General features: G+C 38.1%; 1 protein-coding gene across 5 annotated transcripts in view; it reads left to right on the top strand.

Annotated features, from left to right (window-relative positions):
- Positions 1–11,237, top strand: part of ehbp1l1a (EH domain binding protein 1-like 1a) — a 55,141-nt gene extending 43,904 nt beyond the window's left edge. For all 5 annotated transcript variants that reach the window (XM_042400538.1, XM_042400537.1, XM_042400539.1 and 2 more), the window contains 7 exons: positions 63–114; positions 313–356; positions 806–917; positions 1,124–1,223; positions 2,573–2,646; positions 4,492–4,606; positions 7,574–11,237. In XM_042400538.1, the coding sequence (XP_042256472.1) occupies positions 63–114; positions 313–356; positions 806–917; positions 1,124–1,223; positions 2,573–2,646; positions 4,492–4,606; positions 7,574–7,667 (591 nt within the window). In that variant the 3' untranslated portion in view covers positions 7,668–11,237. The remainder of the gene's footprint in view (positions 1–62; positions 115–312; positions 357–805; positions 918–1,123; positions 1,224–2,572; positions 2,647–4,491; positions 4,607–7,573) is intronic.
- Positions 11,238–21,023: the final 9,786 nt, after the last annotated feature.

Here is a 21,023-nt window from a genome sequence, read left to right as displayed (position 1 = left end):
TCATTATTTTTCTATGGATTCAACCAATCTATGATATGTTACAATATCTTTTGTCTTTGCAGGTCATTGCAGGACAGGAAGACAGTGTAATTACCCGGAGGACATCAGAAACTGGTCAGTTCTTCTTGAAAACAGTTTTTCTTTGATGTCAAAAATAGTAGATCTACAACAGTTTTTTAAAGTTGACCTTATTGTTTTAATTAGATTCTTTTGGGGAATAATGATTTAAAATAATTTCCTTTTGTTGAATTTTAAGTTGTTAACTTATCCTTAATAATTTATACAAGCTGTATGTCTGTGATTGTCTTGCAGAGAGAGCAGAGGCAGTGGCTGAGGAGGGAAGACCAGAGGGCCAGGTCAATATCAGTCAGGGTCATAAACAACCATATGTTTTTTTTTTGCGTACCTAGAACTATTTGTAAATTAGAACTGGTACCAAATTTGTGAGAACTGAGGATTCTCTAAGGAGCATGCATTTTCTAACCTGTTTACTGCACGTGTATCAATGCATGTGCACATGACCTATATAATTTTACATTTTAAGCCAAAGTAATGACAAAATATTGTCTCTGTCAAGTGACAAACAACATATTTTTTGTGCTTTTCTCACTCAAATAATACAAACAAGAATTGACTGAACTTATTGTTATTCAGTAAGGACCAGAATTTAATTGTGACTTAATTAAATCTGAGTGATATTTAATTGTGTGCTCCCTTTCTTACAGTGTTCTATTGTTGTTCAATTTTGTATCATACATACAAAATCATAGATCATGCAGGTAATTCTGTGTATCAATGCATACAGGACCCCAGTCAGTATGCGCTGAGTCAGATGGAAGCCCTGGAAGTGGAACAAAACCATGTTGATAACAGAGCTGGAGTGGTGGAGAGGAAACTCAGACAACTAATGGAAACAGGTAATGGTGGCACAATAAGTGAAAAGAACATGAATGTGGGGTAACGAAGTATTATTTTAAGGCAACAAATGAAATACTTTAACGGTAGAAATGATTAAATTAATAGAAAGTTAGTAATTAGAGTGTATAATTTGTATTTTAAAGACACTAAATAGGCATCAACACCCACTGGGTTTATAACTGACTGACAGAGTTTTCTCTCACAGGTAGTGACAAGGTGGAGGAGGAGAGGTTGATTCAGGAATGGTTTATGCTGGTGAACAAGAAGAATGCTTTAATCAGGAGGCAGGATCATCTGCAGCTATTGTAAGACATCCGCAACACACACTGCCTGAAACATGTACAGTATAAACTGTTGACTATACTGCACAATTTTCCAAACGTTTTCTAGAAGCAGGATTTAAAACGCATGTTGCAAGATCCGTGTGTAAAAGAATCTTTTCAAACACAATGGTGAATCTCTAAACAATCATCGTCATAAACGGTCAAGGTGATCACCTCAGTTTCATTTAGCTAGTTTGATAGTTGTTACAAATCTCAGTTAAACTGTCTTTGCACATCATATCAAAGTTCTAAATTAAGACATCCATGATTCAGAGCTGTGAAGCAGCTTGTTCTGTCAATCTGTGAAGCTAATTTTAGCTCCTGAAGCTACATTAGCAGTTTGTCTGAAGTGGTCAACTATGTAGCTGTTACCAAGAAATACAATGCTATGATTATAATGAAAATGATAGGAAAATGACTGATCTAATGTGTAAGTGTGGCTAAACATTTTATCTATGGAAAACTAACAGGGATAGAATGGACCCAATTGCAGCACAAATGACACTGGAATAAATTTTACAGTCTTTATTCCACACAATGTCAAGACAATAGTAGCACGGTCAGAGAAACACAGTTCTGATGAGTATGGCTTCCACCAGGAATCGAACCCCGATCTTCCACTCCCAAGGCAGACAACAGTTCAACAGTTCTTAGGCAGACTAGATCGGTGACGAAAAGGGAAAGACGCAACACTGCACAAGAACAGTCTCTAGTCCAGAGCTCCGAGGGAAGCAGCAGTGTGTGTGTGTGTGTGTGTGTGTGTGTGTGTGTGGGGGGGGGGGGGGGGGGGGGGGCAAGTTTACTTGGAGGTTGCTGTTTCTCTGACTGACTGGTTTAAATCCTGGGAGGACTGGAACAGCAAGCTGCTGCATTACTATACCTGATTCTGTTCACACAGAAACAAGAAAAGTATGTGTTAATGCTTGGTAGAAACTTCAGCAATACTATATCAACCACAAATACTTTTTTTTTTACAGACATATAATTTGATTTAAAAGCACCCTTGGTAAAAATGATTATAGATATTTTCCTGTAATTGTTCAGTCCTAGTCCCTGGTGAAAAATCCTGTCCATGCAGAAGAATCCAAACCTAAGAGTCAAATCCTAATGAATGAAAAAAGAAAGCTTTGACCACCTGACCACAATCATGAGGGAGACCTCAGTTTACTGATGTCACTGTGCTTTGGATTTCTTAATAAAACTTTTGAAAATAAAAACAGAGAAATTTGCATGTGATGAAATGAGACACCTGCCTTTATTAATAGTAAGTACACCCCTTCCATAAGCACAGGCTGTCACTCATCTTGGAATGCATCTCTTGTGATTGACAGACTGGAAGAACAAGACTTGGAAAGAAGATTTGAGCTGTTAAACAAGGAGCTGAGGGACATGATGGCCCTTGAAGGTATGGTTTTACTGCTATTTCAAAGGAAAAAGTCTACTCACGCACACACTTATCACCTCATGAGTGTGAGCAGGAATTGACTTTTTTCTTTGAAATTGGATCTTTAGGGGATTTGAACACTCAGGAACAGGTTTACAAAGAAAATAATCATTGATAATATTCTTCTTGATTTACTTTTCTTTCAAATAATCAGGTTTTAGTTTTATGTTTCTTTTTCCCACTACAACCTTCCTTGTGGCTCTTATAAATCTCATCTGCGCTCTATTAATGCCTGGTCTCCAGAGGCTGAGAATTTACCCACAAACTGCATGATGTTACTAAATCCAGCAGAAAACATGATCAAGGCACCGGCAATGAGTTCCACCTGACCATGGCTCTGTACACAACTGTTTTCTGTATCATACTTGTTTTCGTTTTGGCAACATGAGCCTTCATTCTGTTGCATATCGTGTTTGATAATTGTGTTGAACAAACTGAGAGAATAACTGTTCATATAAAGTCTTTGGTGATTGTGTTACTAGTATAGTTCTGATTAAACTAACAAAGCATATGTGGATCTCTGTCTGACAGCCAGCCCAGACTGTCTTGCATGTCTATTACATTAGTTCTGTAAGATTACTGTAAAGCACAATGTGAATCTTTATTTTGAGCTACTTGTAATTTTTTTTTATCTCTGTCACTGAAGCACTGAAAATTAAGCTGTAATCAAACTGTGACAGAATTTAGATTTATTTTTACATTTAATTTAAATTTATTTTTACAGCATTTAGAATTTGTCTGATGACATCTGGTGGCATAGCTTTAAAAACTCTTCTCACAACTGACCATTTTACCTGACCTGCCCATTTTACTCACAATGTTATCAATTTGTTTAGACCATTATAATTTATGATCCAAGGTTATACCCTGAAGGATTGTCTCTTGTGCCTGTCTAATAGGTATACTGTTTACATTCAATTTCAGTGTCTGTTCAGCTTTTAACTGATACCTTGATCCTATTATAATAGACTTGGTTTTACTAACATTAAGCACCAATTTGTTGTTTGTTACCCATTCTACCACTAACTTTAAGTACTTATTTAGCATGTTATTCAGTCTTTCTGTTGATGATGCAACAATCTGTCGTTGAGTCATCAGCATACATAGCAATTTGAGCCATTTCTAAAACTAGTGGATGATAATTAGCAGAAACAGAAAATAAAAGCAGCCCCAAACAGCTACCTTAAGGTCTGATGCTCCAAATCTCAGGTTCATGCTGTCACATTGTATGGAATTAGATCATACAAGTGACTAAAATAAAAACCTCAGAGTTTTGTTTTTGTAAGTTTGCAGAGGAAGTGCCTCTAAGTATGTGTGTGACTGCAGCACTGTGAGTTATTTTCAAAACATCCTGACATGCATATTGTATAACTTCTCGTTTTTTACACTGATGCGGAAGCTCACGGGTGAGTTTAGAATGTGACATAAGAGGCCATGTATAACACGTCACCATCTATAACACTGCTGCAGATCTTGACTGTATGAACCATGAAACCTTGCAGAATACTAAGAGATAATCAAAGACTTTGATGGGCACAAAAGCACAGAAATGTGTCTGGTTGTCTTGCAAAAGCCTGCTGCTGGATGTGCATGATTTAACATTCACCACTACCTGCCACCATCAGATACGTGTATAGGTAATCAGCTTCATACAAGATCACAGGTGGTGTGCACCAGCAGTAATGTAACTGAAAAGGTGGTGCTGATTAATAATACAAAAAATTGTTGGTTGTTCCTCTACCAGCTCCTGTTTTCTTCCTTCTCACCTCTGCTCCCTTGTTTCTTTCTGTTGTCTTTGTTGTGCAGAGTGGCAGAAGACCCAGGCTCATAAACACAGGGAGCAGCTGCTGCTTCAGGAGTTGGTGTCACTGGTCAACCAGAGAGATGAACTGGTCCACAATATCGACGCCAAGGAGAGAGGGTGAGACACACTTACTGTGCTGGATGGAGGGTTTGTTTCTTTCACAGGCTCTAATTCTGCAGGCAGGGAATGACAGTGTAGTTAACAAAAACTGTAACTCAAACAGAACAAAAGATTTGTTCATGAAGATCAAAACAACACTTGCAGTTTTGTCCTTCTTTTGTTAGCTTTAAATGATTTCTCCTTGATTTCTGGGCAGTAATGCCACTAGATGGCAGTGTAGTGGCGGCCTGCTCCTCCAGCTTCCATCCAACACATCATGTAACAGTCCCCCACACACAGAGAGTGTTTTTGACTTCAATGAAAGAAAGAATAAAAGGAAAAATCCAATAAATCTCAATAAGCATAAGAGAGGGCAAAGGCAAACTGGAATAGTTTATATATCAAAGGAAAGGAAAGCCAGGGAAAATGAATGCCTGACAGAAATAATAAACATCATTCTTTCCATGTAACAAAAGAAAAAGAAATTAAATGCTGTATTATTAATTCACCAACCCTACATTAAGATCTCCTCCAGACATGTTTTAAGACATTTTTCACAAAAAAGTTCCATTATCTAGTTAGAAATTCTTAAAATTACATCTACTTGTTCCCCCTCATTAAAAATCATAAATATGCATAATATTTATATATGTATTATATATTTTTTTAATTTCAAAAGTTTAACTGCTGGACACAAGATGTCTCCTTCACTCCTTCACTGTAAAGTCCATTCTCAGTGTATTTGCACTGGAGGCTTCCTAGTTGTGATGTCACAAATCATGTTTGTAGGCCCATCCCTTTAACACAGATTTTTGTGAGCACAGTGAAACTTTCCTCCTCCAGCAGAATCTTCATATGTCAAACTCTGCATATACTGCACAGTGAACATTCAAATGAAGAAGAAAAACACATTTTTGAGTGGAGGGACACTTTAAAATCTCTTTTAGTTTCATTGACAGACCTGGTACATAATGATAGATAATATGATTTATTGGCATCTTTACTACAAAGAGCTCTGTCCTTTACTGCCTTATTGCTATCTGCAAATCTGACATATGTGAACATACAGAGAAGGACAAAGAACAGTATTTTTTTCCAGCCAGATCAGATCACCAGCGATCCCCACACATTGCAGGTGCTTAGATTTCTATCCGTTTTTATCCCGACTCGCTCTGATGTCATTCAAACGTAGGCAATGCTCACGAGATCAAGGCGGCTGCAGTTTTTGGAGTCAGGCGCCACAGTTACTCTGCAAGACCTCAGAGCATGATGGGAAACACTTGGCTGTCCCCTGATCAAAGAGCTGATTGATTCAGATGTTGGATCAATAACATCCTCTCTGTAATTGGAGAGATTTTGATGTTATTTGTCTGATATTGTCTTATAAAGTGTTATTTTGTTAACAGAATAAATGTTGTGTCAGCCAGAGAGGATGAATACATTCAGTAGCTGAGAAATATCACAGATATTTCTTCGGTGAGCTCCTGTATATTCTGGGAAACTGTCCGACTTGACTGCAGCTTATTGTCACTTGCTCCTGCTGCAGCTGCCTGATTTCATCCACTTTCCAGACGAGGTGCTGTTCATCTCCAACAAGCCTAATAGCTCTCAGGCTGTGCACAGCCCCAAAAAACTCCACCAATCAGAGGATTAGAGTTGCCTGAATGTTGCCTGAGAGGAAGTTTCTTTATCATTTTGCACTTTCACTCACCCACTTTCTCTCTTTCTGTGTTTTCAAAATTGAAATTTTGAGTGATGGCGCAGAAGGTCAGAATCAGGAATAGAGAAATAGAGATAAATCCCACCTGAACCAAAACATACATGGTTTGATGACTACATCTTGTAACATGCTACTTAGTGCGCTCACTGTTCTAATTTAAATTATGCACTGCAAATGGAACATGGCTTCAGATGAAAAACTTAAGAGCTGGTGTCCAGCCTCAGGTAACTAAATACATGTCCTCAAGTACTGAACTTAAGTATAATTGTGAGGTATTTGTACTTTACTTTAGTATTTCCATTCAATGCTATGTTGTACTTCCTACTCCATTACATTTATTTGACAGCTTTAGTTACTTTTCAGATGAAGATTTGACACAATGGATAATATAACAAGCTTTTAAAATACAACACATTGTTAAAGATGAAACCAGTGGTTTCCAACCTTTTTGGCTTTTGGTGTCTTACAAAAAGCAGTGTGTAGTTGGGGTCACATTTCACATGTCTATGAGTTGTTAACAGCTCCACCAAATAGTGATTTTTCCCTCTAGACTTCTCACATGGATTCATTTCAATAAATGTTCAAATGATCCAATATTTCAGCAAAAATCAAAGATTAGAGAAAAAGTCCAAAATCTGAGAACAGATTTGTGTATCAGAACTTTGCTGTTTCTTCTCTCTCCCATTAATCATCTCACGAACCCTCAGATTTATCTGGTGACCCTTTGGAGGGGTTCGACCCCTAGGTTGGGAACCACTGGACTAAACTAGCTAACTGTATATAAAGTAGTGTAAACTAGCTCCACCTCCAGCAGCTACAACAGTAACATGCTGCTCTAACACTGATGCTTCACTATTAATAATCTAATGATGTCATATATAATAATATATCAGTCAGAGGGACCAAACCACTACTTTTACTGCAATACTTTAACTGCATCAAGCTCACAATACTTAACCCTTATACTTAACCCTACTGTAGTAGGATTTTTCATACAGGACTTTTACTTGTATTTTTAAATTGCTGTATTGGTACTTTGACTTAGTAAAGGATCTGAGTACTTCTTCCACCACTGTTGACTTGCATGTCTTTGTGAAATACGTACTGCTGCAAGCTTGGTGCTCAGTTGTAGGTTCTGTGGTGGCTACTGTTGGTTCCATTTCCTCAAAGGTCAGCACTGTCAAAACAGAATGCAGTTAGTTAGTTGGATTTAGATCTGCTGTTGTGAGCAAGCCCTAAATCTCCTCCCTTTTTCTTGTCTTTAGAGCTCTGGAGGAGGATGAACGTCTGGAACGTGGCCTGGAACAGCGGAGGAGGAAGTATGCTAAACAGCAGAAGGAGAAGTGTGTGATGCAGTGATTCTGTCGACCCCTAGCACCACATGCTGGCTCAAGTTTCTGAAAGAAAGTGCATGAAGACAAAACCAAGAATGCAAAAGCTGTGTTCAGTCCTCTTTCATCTGCAAATCAGCCATAAGAAGGCAGACACAGCTGAGCCAAGGGATGTATTTCACACTGAACTACTATGAAGTGGCTGTGTATTCTCAATAGAGACCTGAATGGTCTAAAACCAGAGTGAGGCTCTGGAAACTGTCTCAATCAACTCAAGTGTTATTTTTGGTTGGCTTTTCCTTTGAGTGTCTTCAAAGTGTGGCATTAGGCTCCATTTTATGACCAAAGATCAAGTAGTTTAAGTGATGTCATTTCCACAAAGTCAGTGTCTTGTCAATTACCAAACCCTATCCAGCATCAAGAATGATCACACACTCAGCGGGAGAGGCATCAAAGAGAGCTGCTTGTACCTTTGGACTGTTTGCAGTTTCTGTGCCGTGTTTTTAATTAACCATTGTTACAGATTGTGCTTATAGATGTAAAGTGTTTTATTGAAAGTGTGTATGAGAGTGGAAATGTCCATCACAGTTTGGAACAGATATGAGTTGTCAACAACAGTCAAGACGAGGGTTGAAATCTGAAATTACAAGGGCCTCAGAAAGCCTCCCATCCTTAACCATAACATAGGCTGTAGATTATCTGTATGACCATTTTCAGATCAACCACTGCTTTAGTGAAGGTTTGAGTAAGGTTAGGAACAAACTACTTAGTTAGGGTTAGGGAAAGGTTGTAGCATGGGTTAAAATAACTACTTTGGGGAACCTTTTTAGTCATGGTTAAAAGAAACCATTGTGACAATCAGTAGGAAACAGGAAACAAACTAGTCATCGCCAAAGTCAAAGTCAATCCCATCAAGACTCATCTGTCTACTCCAACCTTCTGTCTATGAGGGTTTCATATTCACACAACCACAAGCAGTCCTTTTTAGGTCAAGAGAAACATAGGGTCATATTAAGGCATTGAACAAACAACAAATGCTGTTGTTTTTCTCGTAAAGCCAGTCTTGAACTACCATTGAACAGTGAAATTCTCCATTTAAAACACAGACTAATCTTGTAAGGATTAGCAGTTACTTAAAGTGCCTATTTTTTGGAGTTTTGGTGATCATTCCCATCAGTTACAATAGTCACTACTGAGTTCTGTGGCTGCAGTGACTCTACCAGACTCAGTCCCACAGGGCAGCAACACGAGCTATCAGACAACCAGACAAACATATTATTTAAACCACATATTACATGTAATTGTCAGTTTGATGTGATTGTAGCATCTTTCAAATTTGTCCTCTGCAGTGTCATTTTTGAAACAGACACCAGGTGGCGACAAAGGAAGACATTTTCAAAGCCTGCACATAGTTTTACAATGGAAGGGAAGTTTACAATGAACATTTTGGCTGCATTCACCTACCTTTTCACTTCCAAATAATTTAGTGTGGCTGTGGATTTGTTTATAATCCACAGTTCAGCCATACCTGTCGCATTCACCTGTTTACCCATCCCTAGATTTTGGCAATGAAATTGGTGAGTAAAATGTCATAACTGATAGAAATAATCGCCACCTCTAGGTAAATATAAGGCCCAGGTTGTAAAAGCCATTACCTTTAAGGCAGGCTGAGGCAGGGTTGTTTCAATTTACAGAGCAATGTCCCTGAAGCTGTTGAGGAAAATCATCTCCACTATATTGGTGTTGGGTAACACTGATTTGCCATTATTAGATTAACGTAAAATCCAAAATTTGCACACATACCGTAGGCCTACTGTATATCTGCAAACAAAGACTTTTTAAACATATAATTTGTCACCAAAGTTGCCTTACTGAAGGATGTGTTACATTATAAATGCCTGTAAAAAACACAGAGTACCTGTGGTTGAGTTTAATACATTGAGTTCAGGAAAACGTGGAGTAGGGTCTGTTTTTAGAGTTCATGATTGATGCCTTGTTACTGATTTACTGATAATAACTTTACGGGGAAGTTTTCTTGTTTATGTGCCTATAACCAAAGGACTTCGACAGAAAATGGTGATTGAAAATGTGCTGTTCCAGTAGAGCTGGGCGACAAAACAAACTGCTCCTGTAGGTTGTGAACAGTTGTTGATTTCCAGGTCCCCTATCCCCTAAAAAAACACCACCACCAAACACCCAATAATATTCTTGATTCTGCTAGAGGTCAGGCCTATAGATAGATCAATCACCACCCAAATTTATGATTTTACCATGCAAGCATCTGTGGCCGGCAAGATAACTGCTTAACGCTTTAGCCAGCCAGGAGCACACTAGAGCTAGTCAGTCAACATAGCTGTCCAAGCCAGCTAGCTTTCTGATTAGCTCAGCAACTAAGCTAACTTGCCTGCTAATGTACTTTACATTAGCAGGCAAGTTAGCTTGATTGCTAAGCATACAATAAGTTAGCACAGGTAATTCCAGACACTTATTTGTACCGTTGATGACTTCTAGCTACCAAGACAGTTTGGTTTGTGTTCAGTGTGTATCAAAGTTAATCAAAATCAAACTCACAGAAAAAGATTTGTGCAGATTTATTTTGTCACCAGGAGCAGATTCTGCTGCATTCACAGCAAATTCATGGCATTTGTTCATGTTGTCCATACAGGAGTTAAAATTAATGTAATGTGATGTGGTGTTTTAAAAGTAACATTTTACATTTATTCCTTCAGCAGATGCATAACACGACAAGTGAAAAATAGTCATTTTTAAAAGTTAACATCATATTTCATAACCACTACTTCAGTGGAGCAGATGCAAGAAATTCAGGATCAAGATCAGGGTCTTCTAACTAGCTTATTGGATTAATTTAAAGTTTTACTAGTTATTCAAGATGTGTTAACTGGAGAAGCAGCCATGCAAATATGTGTTTTTTCTTTTCATGTATTTTAAACAAAGCTCATAGTCCTTGTTACTGCAGCATTTGACTTCCATATCTGTTGAAAATTTGCACAGTAGCATTTAATGCAATGTTATTCATGACTGTGACATGGGAGCATGACTGTGAGACCTGTTCATGGAGGATTTTTTTGCCACTGATTTGGAAAATGTAAGAAAAAATATAGGTAATTGAACATGTTCAATGAATCCCGTCAATAGCAGGTAATTAAAAATAATTAATAATTGCACAAATTTAGTTTTGCTAAAATGAAAGCTGAAGGTGTAAATGTTTATGCATGTAAAAAAAAAGAAATCGTCATTAGCACAGTGTTAACATTTGGCAAAGTGAAGCACTTCCATATTTTCCTCGAGTTAAAGAATACTCCCTTCTTGTTGTTGTACTGAAAAGTTATGTGTTTTTACTTACAAGGGTATGCCATAACACAGTGACATTTCTGTGCCCGAGAGGTTTTAATTTGTGTTTGCAGTTCCCATGCCATGCTGGTGGTTGTAGCAACACTGACCACCACCTGTGTGATTTCAAGAGATGGAATAGTTACAGTTGGTCAAAAAGATTGCCGTTGGAAACTTTTTATTTGTTGTTTTCATGTTATATTTGCACTATTTGTAAAATTTGGAAAATAAAAAAGATTGGAATGCCTTACAGCTCTCCTGGATTTTTCTCTTTCTTATTAAATTTATTGTTGGCATTATATTTCTATCAGTCTATAATGGAAATGCATAAAATGTTGTATAGAATGTTTCTTGAAGGCTGATGCTGGTTACTATCTTATAGCTCCAACTGGCCCTGCAGGCTCAACTGTGTGGCACTTTGCTTGTGGTCTTAACTTTGATTCAATTTGACTAATCATAAATTTGTATGGGAATACTGCATCCAACACTAAAGCATAATCTAAACTGAAATGATAAGGTCTTTAAAAGGATAGTCTAAAAACAACAGTCAGGTGCCCATATGAACATTGAAACATGTTTTTCTTGCTGTAATTATTCCTCCTGTTCATACTTACCATTAGAAGATCCCTTCATAATGTACTTACAATGTAAAGGATAGAGGGCAAAATCCACAGTCCCCTAATTGAGCAAAAATTACAAAAGCTTTTGTCAGAAAAGGATTTGGATTAGAGAACACACAATGACTGTGAAACCGTTTGTGCTAACAAGTACTCCATACCTGTGGTAGTTACTGCAGTTGAAAATATATCTTTTGATTTTTGCCTAGCCTGCTCAGATTTGAATTTAAAAAACAATTTGCCTGAACATATTCAGTGATAGCAGCAGACATCCTTCTGCACTGATGAGTATTCTGAACCCAAAGTCACTCGTCCAGCTGAGTCTTTAACACGTGTGGACATGTTCTCTAGTGAGTCACAGAGATGGCTCACTTCTCAGCTGGGCTTAATCTCTGTTGACAGAAAGAGAGAAGAAAGTTTAACTAGACGAACAGGTGCGATGGAGTAGGATTCATAAAGTGGAATGCAAAAAGCTTCTGACACTTAAAGCTAATTGTTTCATTCACTAGGTTAGTCTAGACTATGTGGAGTCATTTCTTTCCACTTACAACTTTCGTCATCTATGCTTCAGTTGTTTTTTTCATATGAACTCAGCATGCACTTCTTTATGAAGAAAAAGATTTTGATGTGCTTTTAAAAATACAGTAGGAGTGATTATGGCAGTGCAAATGGTCCATGAATAATAATATAATTGGTTGGTTTGCGCTTAGAACAGCTGTTCGTCACAGTATTTTATGCTTTGAACAGTCGGATGTTGCTGTGGTTGTGCTTAGAAGGGCCAATTGTTGACAGATAATATGTTGGGACTTTTTCAGGAAATTTTGCCTCATTGTTTTTCAGGTCTACTCACTCGCACCAACACACTGGCTTCCTTTACTTTGTTCACCTGTCACAGGCTGGCAAGACGTAACAGCACTCAGGGGCATGGAGGTATGTGTAGTAAAAGTTGAAGTTAACAGATTCACACTGAATTTACTTCATTTATTTAAGAAATCTGTTTTAAACTTAACAAAACATTTTCTTTTATTACAGAGTTTTCAGAGGACCAGAGTAGAGAGCTTGTGAGACACCAGGGAAGACATCTGTGGATGGAGTGTCGCTCACCTTGAATGCTTTTGCTGGGGTTTCATGTCTGCTGTCTGAGCCCCTAACTGTACCAAGACTGGCTCTCACAGGGAAACATACACTAACCAAAAACTTTATTAGGAAGACTTCTGCAATCTAATTCAATCCTATAGAACAGCTCTGCCATAATACTTCTACAAAGTCTATACATATTCTGTCATCCTTGAGGCGGAAGGAACTCTTTTCAGTATAATGCATTCCAGCACACCACCACCACCCGCTACAACAGCAGTGCAACAACAACCGAAAGGATAAAGAAAGCACATGTCTAAGTTTGACGTAGACAGCTCTTGCATGACAACGAGTGACCAGCACTGATGGGGGAATGAGATAATCCATTTTGCTGTCCAGAGAACATTAGGCAGCATGATTGTTGGAGCTGCCGGTTTGTGTGGGTTAACAGTTAGCCTAGCTTGCACTCCCCTGCGCTTGCCCAGCTTCCGTGTCCTGTTGCGCTGCTTTCGGTGTTCCCTTGCCGGTGCAGCTCCAGGCAAGGCCGTGGCATCCTTTGGGCCCACTGGGCATAGCAGACCAAGCATGTTCAGCTGATTTGGCTCTCCCAGCTGGTATTTCTCATAGCAAAAGTCTTTGTTACGAATGTCCCAAACAAAACTGACAATCATAGAGATGTTTCCCTTGCACTCCACATGATGACAGAGATGTAGATATAGACATGGACAAAGACAAAGGCTGGATTATTGCAATTCCTTATCATCAGGCTGCCCCAACAAGTCTCTAAAGACTCTCCAGCTGATCCAGAATGTAGCTGCACGTGTACTGACAAGAACTAGGAAAAGAGATCATATTTCTCTCATATTAGCGTCTCTGCACTGGCTCCTCTCTGCACTGTTTCTGTGTTTCTCTGTGTCTTTCTCTCACCTTCCCCCCTCCCTCTTCCTCTCTCAACCCAGCTGGTCAAGGCAGATGGCCACCCATGTAGAGCCCGGCTCTGCTTGAGGTTTCTTCCCATTAAAGGGGAGTCTTTCTTTGCCACTGTCGCCAAGTGCTTGCTCATGGGGGAATGTTGGGTCTCTGTAAATTAAAACGTACGGTCTAGACCTGCTTTATATGAAAAGTGCCCTGAGATAACTTCTGTTGTGATTTGGTGCAATATAAATAAAATTGACTTGACTTTACTCTGCTACACTTCAAAATGAAATATTGAACTTTTTACTCGACTACATACATTTGACAGATATAATTACTGTGATAAATTTCCTTTGCAGATGAAGAATAAAAAAAGTGTACAATAAATGAATGGAATATGATGTATTGCTTTAGATGAAATACCATAAAGTAGTTAATATTAGCAATGTTGCATAATGAGTACATTTAACAATTTTGTTAAATTTTTGAATGCAGGATTTGAAAACAGTATTTTTGGAAGAAGACAAAGAAAAGACTCCAAAAAGACACTAACAAAGTGAATGTAGAAATCATAGTTTATTCAAAGCATTTTGTCAATTTGCATTCCACACCATGAACACACTTAGTCTCGCATGTTGTTGTCTGTGTTCAAAAGTTAATCTGATACTTTCCCACTGAACAGAGACACAAGTTATCCCTTGTTCTCTGTTTCTGTGAAAGTTGATAGTGATTAACCCAGACATAATTGGACGGAGAATGTGTCCACGGATGTAAAAGACTCTACCACACAGCTGGACAAGTGACATAGGGTTCAAAATCCTCATCACCTGAGAAGTCATGCTTATGTTGGTTAATTTCTTTGTATCTCAGCTGACAATGTGTATACAAGTATGATAATTCACTTGTTGTAAGAGTTTAAACTGCAAGTGTGCATGCAGCTTGAATTGTTTATCTCAGCAGTACAGAAGTACCAAAATCCAGATTTGTCAAGACACAGTTGTTGACACACAGCCTGTTATACTCTGAATATTGATGCACTGTTTTATTGTGCCAGGTAAAGCTGTTATGAAGGCTTGTTACCAAGTCAGTTCTTTTCCATAGGTAGTATTTTCAGTGAGCCTGAGTATCAGTTGAACTATCTGCCTTCGCTTAGGAGCCTGTTTTCACACTCTCTTCCCTATACTGTCATAGCAGTTCTCATCAGAGTGTCATTCACAAGCATGCCTATTACAGTCGTGGTTATTTTTTCAAAATCCAGTCTGACTGGTGGATCAGTATTTCACTACATGTATCTTGAGCTTGTGTGATCAACTTAAACTGACAACAGTTTAACAAAATAATGAAGATTAATCCTGATTCGGTAAACGTTTATAACCATTACCCAGCATTCCACCTAACAAGCAGCTGTGTAACTCCACCCCCTGCTCTTCTAGACCGCTAAACAACTATTTTAACCCAAATTAAACTGAACCATGTCCAGAAGACTAAACTGACTGACTAAAACTAACTGTCCTTGTTATCCATACAGCAATATAAAATATAGTTTCTTAATTATCAGCCCTCTATCACACTTTGAGTTGATAGAAATCACTGATTGGATTGATGATGGTGTCATCTAACACCTGTTTGAACCTGATTGGATGGTTGTCCTGCCAATTGTGGGAAATACCTGTATTGTCTGCAGGAACTTCAGGAAGTACAGGGAAAGTGAAGTCTGTCTGTCACATCGCTGCTTTTACACAAGTCACATATGACACCAATACAGCTGAATTAGAATGACACATTAGTGATGATTCTTCCTCCAAAAATACTCTATTAAAGTCCTGCATTGAAATGTGTACTGAAAGTGTAGAAGTAGTAGCAGCAAATTTAGTAAAAATAAAAGTACTCATTATGCAACATGGCTCATTTCATGCAGAGGTCCTGAGAGGGAAAATGGCATTCTTCCCATTCAGACGCAAGAGTATTAGTGAGGTCCCACACTGATGTTGGGTGATGAGGTCTGGCTAATGTTGGATGGGGCTGAGGTCAGGGCTCTGTGCAGGCCAGTCAAGTTTTTCCACAGGAAATTGGGAAAAGCGTTTCTGTATAGAGCTGCTTTGTACATGGAGGCATTGTTGTGTTGAAACAGGAAAGAAACAAACACAAACAGTTGCCAAAATGTTGGAAGAACATTATTGTCTATTGTCTGTCATAAGTTAGCATAAGCTTTCCTTTCTCTAGAAAGCACAAACCAGGACAAATAACTCCAGACCAAAAGTTGGTACTTCGAGGAAGAATTTAATGAACATACTGATCATGTGACCTTGTCAGATAATTGATAAATTCCACTCTGTCATAGTCTTCTTGATGGGCTGAACCTTTTGTAACACAGTTTGAAATGATATAGTTTTATGTGAAGAATGGAAGTTATTGGGATCAATGCAAATCCAGTATGATCTGTAGCACAACATGCATAAAGTTAACAGTCAAATAATAAGAAACATAGATATACATACATTCTACCTGTCATTGTTCATTTGTACAATATCAATATCAAAATTAGAAAATAAAATATTAAAGGCAAAGTTACATTTTCAAACAGAAATGCTGGCAGAACAAAATTATTATATATCTGTCCTTGAAGAGAATCTGTTAAATGATTCCTCATAAAATCATTAAAATGAGTATTAAAATGACATGTTTATATGTTTAAAAGCAGTGGTATCTGTGCTGCAGTCCCTGATAAACAGAATGCCACAAAAAGCTTCTCCTAATGAACAATTCTATCGGCAATAGGGCTCTCTAGTGGCCAAAAGACAAAACTGCAGCACTGAAAATACCTGTGGTGGTGGAAAAGGAGGCTGTGAGTGAAGTTAGACCATTAACATGCAAAATACAGACCATATGGAAAATAAACTTCTCAGAAAGTTAAATACAAATGTGTCAGCACTTATGTGTGTACGATCACTTGTACATCGTAGCAGTCTTTATCACTTTATAAACCAGTCAAGTTCTTCATTGTTGTGCTGAAACAGGAAAGAAACAAACACAAACAATTGTGTTGAAACGTTGGGAATGTTGGAAGAACGTTATTGTCTATTGTCTGTCTGAGCATATGCTTTCCTATCTCTAGAAAGCACAAACCAGGACAAAGTTAAGGATAGTGTTTGACCCATTAATATCTGGAAGGGTTTTAATATCTTTATCTTCCCAAGTTTTGTTGGTGAATGGTTTTCCCCAAGATAGAAGATGACTACTGTTCCATATCAGAGATGGCCTGCACCATACACTTTCAAATTTTACGATTTTTTCTGCTGCTCTAAACATGAGTGTAACACTCGTCCCATGTAGCTATATAATATTATGTGAATCTGCTATGTGTTATAGTACTATGGGTGGTAACCTGATGTGCCAGAACCATCTGAGAAATCCTCCATGGAAACTGTTTGGAAAAGGGCAGGCACTACAGAAAACAAAATACTTGGCAGGTCATTGGATGAACCATCTGTCTATCATTGTCTATCACCATCTTATGTTGTGAGGCAGCTGGATTCGTGACGCTAATTAGTCCGAACCACCAGTGGTTTGGACACAAGCGCATAACTTAAAGCCTGACAAGATGGATTCATGCATGATGTTGTGATCTTGCGAATCCAGCTGCCTTGCGAGGTAATTGGGCAGGGCCAGGGGTACGGTTTCAAATTTAATGGCGCTATTACCTGTACTTATAAATTATTGCAACCTCTGTTCCCTTACTCTGAAAACTAAGAATAACTGACTTTGCCTCCAATAAGATTAAGAAGTATAACGAAGGTATATGCCTCCTATTAGGATTTTATCTTATGTCTTAATATATTGTGCGCCCACACTCACACACACTCTCACTCTGCAACATAAACCAAAGTGTAAACTACAACCCCTGTTGAAGGCCTGAGTCGAGGCTTGAGAGTGTACAGGCTTAAAAACTCTAGTGGCCGCTTCACTTGTTTACACAAGCAATCAAAAGAAAAGGCACGTGCTAGTTTATCAGTTCTCACCTTGATGTTAATATTTCCAGGTCTATATGTATATTCTGGGGCTCGACTTTAATTTATTTGCATGATTTCCAGTTAAAAACTCCTTATCTATCTTGTACTGGACCTTTATGCAGCCCCTCAGTTTAGCCTCTGTCTGAAACAGGCCTTTTTAGCTCCTGTCTCTTTAAGGCCCGCCTCCTGATGAGCCCACTCTGTTCTGATTGGTCAGCTTCAGGAAGTTTCTGCAGGCTTCGTAAACAAATAATAGTAGTAAGGTTTCACTTCTTTTTCTGGAATATTCAGAGGGGTAGGTGAGGAGAAGTGCAGTAATGGACTTGTCTTGAAGAACCAGTGTGTAGGATTTAGTGGGATCTATTGGCAGAAATGGAATATAATATTCATAAGTATGTTTTAATGTGTGTATAATCACCTGAAAATAAGTATTGTTGTGTTTTTGTTACCTTAGAATGAGCCCTTTATATCTACATATGGAGCAAGTCGTCTTCCACAGAGCCTGCCATCTTGCACCGCCATGTTTCTATGGTAACATGTTTCTTTCCACCAAACACTGGCTCCACAGGTTCTTTTGTGTTTTTCGTGAGTTTTGTGGCCAACATAGGTTCGCCTACACACTTGAAAGGGGAGGGGGGAAGGGGGAAGGGGTGAAGTATTCAGTTGTTTGCAATCTGCAACCTCACCAATTAGGCTACTTCAAATGCCAAGCTAACAGTATGAAAGCAAAGCTGATAGTTAATATGCTAACGCTAATGGCTACTTGTTGTGATTAGCAATACAACTCGTTTTTACACTTTAACATTCAGTCACAGTATAGAAAACAATACACAGACTCATATTTTCCTCTTGTAGATCCCAAAAGTCCAAACCATAGGATAACTGGTCATTAACCACTAAGTTATGAACATTATTGTTCTTGCAGAATATTCAATGTCCACTTGACGGTTATAATTTGCTTCTCCATTTCTCCAAAGCCTGGGACCTATTAGTTTACTATTAAACCTCACCCCTCTACCTGAGAATAGAATTGGGTTGGCTGTTAGTTTAAGGACATTCCAATTAAAGCAGTGGTTCTCAACCTTTTTCGGGTCAGCACCCCCCTATCCATTATCGACGTCCCTTACCACCCTCCATCAGTTAAAATGTAGGCTAATTGTCTACCCTGAATATAAATGTTGATTATTATTCTGAGTTGAACCATTAAAAAAGCATATCATTGGATGCCAATTAACAGATTTGATTAAACTGGACAGTTGGAATATCATGATCATTAGTTTCTCATGCAGGGAGCAAAAAAAACATGTGAATAGAAATTATATTATGAGTGTTAAACAAATGCAACTGTTAGAAATTAGACAGTCAAACTTCAATAAGGTATCGAACAGCAGCCAATCAGAAAGCATTCTTATTAATTGTTCCAATGGAAAATGAGAGCAGCCCACCAAGGAAAAAGTCTGGGGCTACTGGCAAAAGCAGAAGGATGTGTATCCATAGCTAAGCTATATTCAATAGAATACTGACTTTTCTTGTTCTGCACTATTTTGCTGATATGATATGATTGTTATTGTTTTATGATGCTATCCAGTTGATTAAACAATCAGATCTGCAGTGGTCAAATAAAATAACCAAGTCAAAGGTCTGCAGGTGTTTTGGTTGGGGGGTTTGGGGGCCCTCCCCTAAGAAAATTTGATGTTATTTGACTAAAAACTATGTATTTTCACACAATTTTGGACTTTTATCATTACAATATTTATTTAAAAAATGCACTGTGTGCCATAAAAAAAATAATCATGAAACACTAGTAAAACATGCTTATAGTGAATGTATTTAAACTGATGTTTCTCATCCTCCCATAGTCAGGCTGCAGCCACTATTCAACTGTGTGGTTAGAATTTTATCTTTAGCGTATCCACAAACAATTTATTTGTCCATTTTGCACATATCACAGAGATACAACAGACTGCATTAATGCCATCTCAGCACTTTTTATTTCCTGAGAAGAGAACAAAAGATCTATACTGTCTGTTTATGTTTGACTTTTGTTCCAGATTCTTCGTTCCAAAGTTCAGAGCTGCTGTTCTGTGATCAGATTTCCTTAAGAACACTTCCGGTTAAAGATGTATATAAAGTCAAGACTGTTGTATACATGTTTGTTCTTCTGGTTGGTTTCCTGGTTGAAGCTGTTAATTCATTTCACCTTCACTCATCAGCTTGATTCAGATTATTTTCAGCATCAAAAGGTAATGTAACCAACAGTTTTCACCATGTTTCTGTCTGCAGGCATTTAATGATCTGATAACAGTAGAGATGGTAGTTATAGTGCTGAGTTATATTGCTTTGTTGACTGCATTTGTGGAATGAACAAAACACCAGATGAAAGAAATAAGAGTATTTATCAATACTCTCATTGGTTCTTTTTCATTATCAAAGAACTGGGTTTTTTAAATTATATTTTTAAAAAAGAATAAATTCAGAACAGGATCAGAATAGATTTATGTTGTAAATATGACAGAATATCGTTTCTTACAGCAGCAACAGCAATGTTTCCATCAGCAAAGTCACTGTATAAATTAAAGTAGAGAAAAACAAAGATTGACATATTATGCTGCTAACCAAGTTAGGCGGTTAGGCTGACTACATGTGCTGGCTCATGTACATATCAAACAAACTATGCTCATTTGCATAAACTCCAACCTTTGACCTTTGAACTGCAGAGATTAGGACTCTTAAAACTAGCCAACAGGAGTGTAGAATCAGTGAAATTGGCAGAACTGACAGCAGAATCAGCCAACGGAAGGCCATGAACTGCTTCAACAGTTCAACCTCAGTTTAGTACCAATGGTGAAGTCTCTGTATGGACCTAAACCATTTAATTTATTAGATCCTTATCATTTTAATTGACACATTTGTCAATTGATACATACTAGTGCTGTGCCCATTCATAAAATGCCTGTTTGGAATGGGATGATTTCTCAATACCTAGAGAGAACAGTGCCCATCCCCTAAATGCCTCTCATGAAGACAATTGGTAGACGCTACAGTTTACCTATGCTCCCTAAACACATGAGATGCAAGCTATCAGTAGAAAATACAATTTACCAATGTTCCCTAAATGTCTCACACGCAGAATATCTGGGGACTACAATTTTGAGTTGAGCTGAAGTTGATTGGATGAGCTGTAGTGCCCATTCAAAATGTGCCTAAGACATCCTGCAAGTTCCTGTGTGTGAGGAACGGGAATAGAGCTTAACTCTCTAAACTTTTTCAGTTCATTCTCTATAGTAGTTCTTATCACTACAGATGTAATCCCATCTCTGACCACAATGTGGGTTGCAATTGCAATTTTTTGTGAGGTATTTTTGATATCTTTCTCAAGAACTGCTCATCACAACAACTTATCACATCAACATT

This window comes from Thunnus maccoyii, chromosome 22 (genome assembly GCF_910596095.1).
Source record: "Thunnus maccoyii chromosome 22, fThuMac1.1, whole genome shotgun sequence".
NCBI lineage: Eukaryota > Metazoa > Chordata > Actinopteri > Scombriformes > Scombridae > Thunnus > Thunnus maccoyii.
This window is presented reverse-complemented; position numbering and strand designations above follow the sequence as displayed.